The following is a 6,091-nucleotide window of genomic DNA, read 5'->3' as shown; positions in this document are numbered from 1 at the left end:
GATGCTTAAACTCTATTCAACAATGCTCTTCAGGAACTCCTCAATTTTACTAACTTTACTAGCAGTGTCCGAAGTAGTTTGTTCATTAGCATCAACAAGATTTTTCCTTTCCAGCAGATCTTTCTCTATTTTCTCAAATCTGGGGTTGAAAGAGTCTCTTATGTTTTCAGCTTTTGCAATGGTGTTTTTCAGGTCCTTTATGTAATCCTCCATGGTCTTCCCTTCCCCAGTGTTGATGGTTTCTAAAATCTGGATTCTGTTACTGAGTTTTTTGTTGTCATCCACAACTTTCTTGTAACCAGTTATAAGCCACTCCATAGTGTCCATGAAGCCTTGCATACCCTCTAGAGGAGGGTTATGGGTAGGATCAATCTTACTAGGGGTTTCCTATTTATGATAAGCTCAGCTGCTTCTTGCTCCAGTTGGACCTTTGGTTTTGTGTTTTTTTTTAATTATCAAAATACTAGTTTTCGTTATATTTTTTATTTTAAATATATTATAGGAAATAAATTCATACTCAACAACAATTGAAGACTAAAACCATTTACAAATTTATCAATAAAGAAGGAAATATTTCACTTTAAATTTAATCTATATATACATATTAATTATTAAAAAAGATATGAACAATGTGGAATATTGAACAACATTTTCATCATTGTAGGAATAAATAAATGAAATAGTTTAAAGATAAAATCTATTAGGCTCGAAGTCAAAATATGTAGATTCAAATGAAAAATAGGAAATAAAACTCATTTGTAAAAAATAGATACAAAAATTACTAGCACTACTAAAAATCTCTTAGGACTAGCTTTTTGATGATAGGTCACTTGCAAAAATTTCAACTTGATATGCTCAAGATGCATGCAATTTGATAATAGGCTCAAAAGGGAAATAAAGATAGTTAGGATACTAAATTAATAGTCTCTACTCACCCAGGTGTATCTAGGCTTGGTAGCTTGCCCCCACATGTTAACTATTGATCACCAATGTGACTATGAATGGGGCCAGGTGGAATTTGCAATAGACTAGTGGTAAAGAAGCATAATTTGGTGATGATGGTTGAGTAATATAGTGTGAGTAGGGTCAGTTGAATGGTGAGTGGACAATCATTGAGAAACTAATAGAAAAAAAATAACCCCCAAAAAATATTTTTTATGACCAAGAAACATACCTTATGAACAATAGCTTATAATGATTATAATTGCAAGAAAAATATGAGTACCAATATCTTTACTATGAAATGGTTGACTGCCTAAAATTATTAGAAAGTAATATATGCAATAATTTTTTTAAAGACCTTTGTAGTAATGGTAGCTTCAAAGAAATATTCCATATGAATCTCTATGGATGTATATATTTTGTGTAATTGTTTGAGTTTTATTTAAAGAATTCAATTGAACCCCAAAACAAATTCTCAAAAATTTTGAACTCTACTTTTTATAATATAACATAAATTGTTAGGATTTTTTTAGCACGTCAGAGGCAAGAATCTAGTTTACTTTTCTTCAAATTGTATCATATAAATGCTCAAAGTTGAATAACTCAAAAAAGAGAATTAAAATAATAGATCTAAAGATAAGATACTCTGTTAGAGTTAATTCTTCAACTGTACAACTCCCAAAAATAACTTGTAATCAAATACTTATGACAAAAAAGATAGAAAATAAATACATCTTCAATGAAATCCTTAGAGTTCTATTGATAAAAAAATAAAATGAATCAATGGTACAATTATTATGGTTTGATCAATTTGTAACACATAATAAATCTACACTACCATAACTTCTATATATAATATGTTTTTGCATAGTGAAATTCCTCGTCATGAAATATCTATAAAGGAAGATCTTGTTTTGTGTAGCTAGAGTCACGATCTATAGGATTTTCTCCAAGACTTTACTTCTATTATTTTTTAGGATATATCAATTTCTAGTTAGTGAATATTTTAAAAATATTATAGATGCAATCCATTACATGTTTTTATTGAGTTGTGTGGGTTTCCAATAAAACCCTCATTATGTGAAGACCTTAAAAATAATCTATATACTTTTAGTACATTCATATCCTTTTCGAGATTTAACAAATATTTTATCTCCATATTATCTACTTATTTTAACCCGCTCTTCTTTCTACTCATATACTTGAGATGCAAATCATAGTATGACAAAAATATAATTATAAAAATTATTTCTCCATATCATTTTCTTCTATTTTAGGTTTTTATTGATAAGATTTTATGTAATTTCTTATCTACAAGTGGCATAGTCTTACATGAAATTAAATTATTAAATCACTCTTATCTAAATCTCTTCATCACTAATTCTTAGAAATTGATCTTGATCCCTAAATACATTGTTAATTTAACCTTCTATCAAATCAATGTGTGCAAAATTTACCTTTGTCATTTTTGTGGTTGGAAGTATCAACATTAGAATGTTTAATTCAAATTTCACAATATCCACATAGGAGTCGAGAGTTAACCTAGTGCATGTGTGTATTGATCTCTATGTTATATTGTTGAATTTAAAGAAATTTAATAAATCATTTGAAACAATGCTATTATCATTAGAGGGATGTTGGAATGTCAAGGATATCTAGGTCGAGGAGATCGAAGAGGAATTAAAATTGCATCATGTGCTTGTGATATCATCATATGCCTATTACTTTATTTGTTGTTATCTTTAATAATTGTTAAAAATCGGCTAAATTAGATCAACTAGGGGTATTGAAATTCCACAAAGGTGTTTGTAAACACCATGTATCCTTACCAAAATTGAAACTTCAAATTATGAATGGAAGCAAATTCCACTACTTAGTTTCTCTTTACTCAATTGTGTGAGCATAGGTTCAATTATATGTGCTAGATCAATTGTACACTTGTGAATGTCATGTTCACATGCATAGATCTAAACTAAAATGAAAATATAGAAATTTTATAGACTTGATGATAATTGAAATATTGCCATGAATCAATCCTTGACATTATAAACATCAATTTTCCATCTTCAAATTTAATTAAACATTCTATTTAAATTTATTTAATATCAAAATTTTCTATTTATAGATATGTAACACTTTATACAAACTAATATCTTTCCTAAATAAAATTGATTGTGGCATAGAAAAATCCAAATTCTCTCAAAGCTAACTCTTCTTAATCAAGGTACTCCATTTCTTGTGTACCAAGAAATGCTTAAGAAGTTTGATCCATTTCTGTCTAGATAGTGATCGTTAGCGTGTGGGAAAACTGGCTCCCAAAAGTCACGATTTTCGCATAACACGAAGGTTAATAGAAACTTGCAGATCCTGGTCATGCTCAGCAGAACTAGCTATGTCTTTCATTTTTTGGAAAAGTGTATAACACGAAGATTAGTGAACCGTTGGAACCAGACTAACCATGTCCGTGATCTTTAGTCATACTATCCCAATAATTAAAATTGACTTTAAAGTATTGACAAAATTGCTTTCCATTTGTATTATCTTGATAACGTGAAGAAATCTAAGTGGGTTACAGAAGATTGTGGGTGTACCTACATATGAACAACCTTGTTCATGCCCATGTTATGCCCCTCACCCTTTATTTATTTATTTGTTTATATAAAACGTAAGTAATACTAACAAGAGAGTTTGGGACCGGTGGCGACACCCAACCATCCACAGAACTTCTTATACGAACTCACTCGACTCTGCACAGCCGATGGACGTCCTCCACCGCATTCTCTCCCATTGATGGCTCTGATCGTGCCGGCAAATCCTTTTCCGCCGGTGGAAGTCATGGCGTTGTGACAGTTGCTGTTGACCATCCAAAACCAGAGTGAAGTCTTAAACGCAACGTCTGGCTTTCCGGCAACCAGATCTGGGTTATTCAGTAGCGGAAGTCCCACATATTTTCCAGCAGCTCCATAGTTGTAGTTCGTACAAAAACAAATAAACACTTGTATTAGTGATTATGCCATATTTGAAGAATGCTTAAGAATGTATTATCGGGAAATAAGATTACCAGATTAACTGAAGAGGCCCCCGTCCGTAGTATTGCTTTCCACTCGCACAAGGATATCCCGTGGAAGATTGACAATACCTAGCTTTTGCAATTTCTTCCACGTAGCACAGATCTACATATAAGACAGATTAGGGTTTCACTGTTAGCAAGCAGTAACGTCTATAATATACAAGCAGACGGAATCATATTTTGCATACTTCCAGAAATTCCAGATTTAATCCGGTTGAAGAAGTCTTGGGTGATTATGGATTCAATAGATCCGAAGGGAGAAGGCGAAGGCGTATGTTTAGAAGTACATGGGCCCTGCTGACACCCAGCTCCACAATAGGCTTGAGTGGTTCCGCAGTAGCCCCATTTGCTGCAGCACACTCCTTTGGCACATCCACAATTTTGTGCTGAGCTAAACTCTATCCCTCCTACAAATATTAACGTAGCTATCGTTAAGACTGAAATCTTTGCAAATGTCGCCATGGCTGAAATATTCTTTCAGTCTGTTTGATTTGCAAAGTATGTGCAAGATGTGTGGTATCAGTCGAGAGGAAGGTCTTCATTCAACGAAAGTTAGTGGCACACGTCAGATTCTCTAAAGTCACGGTTAAGTATGTCGGTTTACGATTCAAAATCAAGGTCTGAGCAACTACAAATAAATGAAAAACTAAGTCACGGGTTGGGATATGGTTTCAAAATTCTACAATGGAAAAATATAAATATTTTTAAAAGGAATGATAAACTATTTAAGGAGTTCTATTTTTATTGACCAGATGAATGACACCACTCAATTCATTTTATTATAAATCTCGCGTGGTTAAATTTGTGTGACTATGTTCTATTCTATTTCCGTTTCAAATAAATAAGTATTATATGTTTATAAATTTTGGTTTATAATATGTTTAAGTTATAGTTATTTTTTTGAGCAATTTAGGGTAAAAGTCAATTATATTAATATAGATATTTTAATACATAGGAAATATAAGTAAAACAAGGAAGTCTGAGAAAGATGACAAACCAAAAATAGAAGCATAAGCAAACAATCCAAATTGCCTAGATAGGACAATAAATGTGTAACCACAAAAATTTCAGAGTCTTAAACAAATAACAAGAGAAGCTATTTGTAAACCATAAACTAATTAAGCTCTAGCCTCTGAGCATCGAAGATGAAAAGTAGGAGATTGAAACCAAGCCCGAACCAGGTCATGCAAGGCTCCAACAAATCTTGAGGGGATCAATGAGTTGGAAAATAAGTACCTGCAGAGGGGTGGACAAGATGAACCAACATTGGAACTCATTGAAGAACCAATAATGGAGAGGGTGGACGAAAACAAACCGATTCATCAAGAGGTTCGAGAGCCAAATCTACCACAATTTCTTCCAGATCTATCACCTAGCCTTCTATTTTATCATCTAGAGCAAGAGAAGTGATGCCATTCACCTCTAGGTATTTCTTAATCCAATTTCTTTCTATTATCTTCGTGTAATGAAATTTTTTCTAGAGGAAGTTTAGCTTCCCTTTTATTTCAAATTTCCTACCCAAGAAGGGCTTCTCATCCTCAATGTATAAGATTGGAAATCTTTGTGGGGGTTTTCTATTTCCAATAGTTACCATATAATCCTTTAGCAGGGGAACGGTCAAATTCTCATTGATATTCCTCAATACCTTGCTTAAATCTCCTAGGAGGTCTACCTTGAAAACCTTTCTACACAAAGCTTGAGTCTTTTCTTCTAAGAGGCCAGTATGAAAAAGAGTAGCCACAAACACTATTGGAATTTGCATATTGACCATGTATTTATGGTCTATCCTAAAGAATTCCTCTCCAAGGATTTGTTTCACTACACTAAAAATAACAATATGAGACACATTTAGCACTTCCTACATGCGTTTTTCTTTTATTTCGTCCATAAAGGCCATCTATATTTTGGTAGAAACTAATTGAATAGGGGAGTCCATAATTTCCTCTGCTCTACCTAGAGCCTGAGAAAAAACATTCTCAAGAGACTACCTTTCAAACTACAATATCAATTGATAGAGAAAGGACACAAATGAAGTTGATATCTTGCATTGGAAGCTATACATGTATTAAATCAGAAACA

At 32.7% G+C, this 6,091-nt stretch overlaps 1 protein-coding gene across 1 annotated transcript; it reads right to left on the bottom strand.

Annotated features, from left to right (window-relative positions):
* Positions 1–3,617: 3,617 nt before the first annotated feature.
* LOC131857388 (endochitinase At2g43610-like) lies at positions 3,618–4,474 on the bottom strand. Its single transcript, XM_059209900.1, has 3 exons — positions 4,174–4,474; positions 4,004–4,115; positions 3,618–3,918 (listed from the first exon to the last, which is right to left on the bottom strand). The coding sequence occupies exons 1-3, from the start codon at positions 4,472–4,474 to the stop codon at positions 3,618–3,620; spliced, it is 714 nt and encodes a 237-aa protein (XP_059065883.1).
* Between the last annotated feature and the right edge of the window lie 1,617 nt (positions 4,475–6,091).

This window comes from Cryptomeria japonica, chromosome 1 (assembly GCF_030272615.1).
Source record: "Cryptomeria japonica chromosome 1, Sugi_1.0, whole genome shotgun sequence".
NCBI lineage: Eukaryota > Viridiplantae > Streptophyta > Pinopsida > Cupressales > Cupressaceae > Cryptomeria > Cryptomeria japonica.
This window is presented reverse-complemented; position numbering and strand designations above follow the sequence as displayed.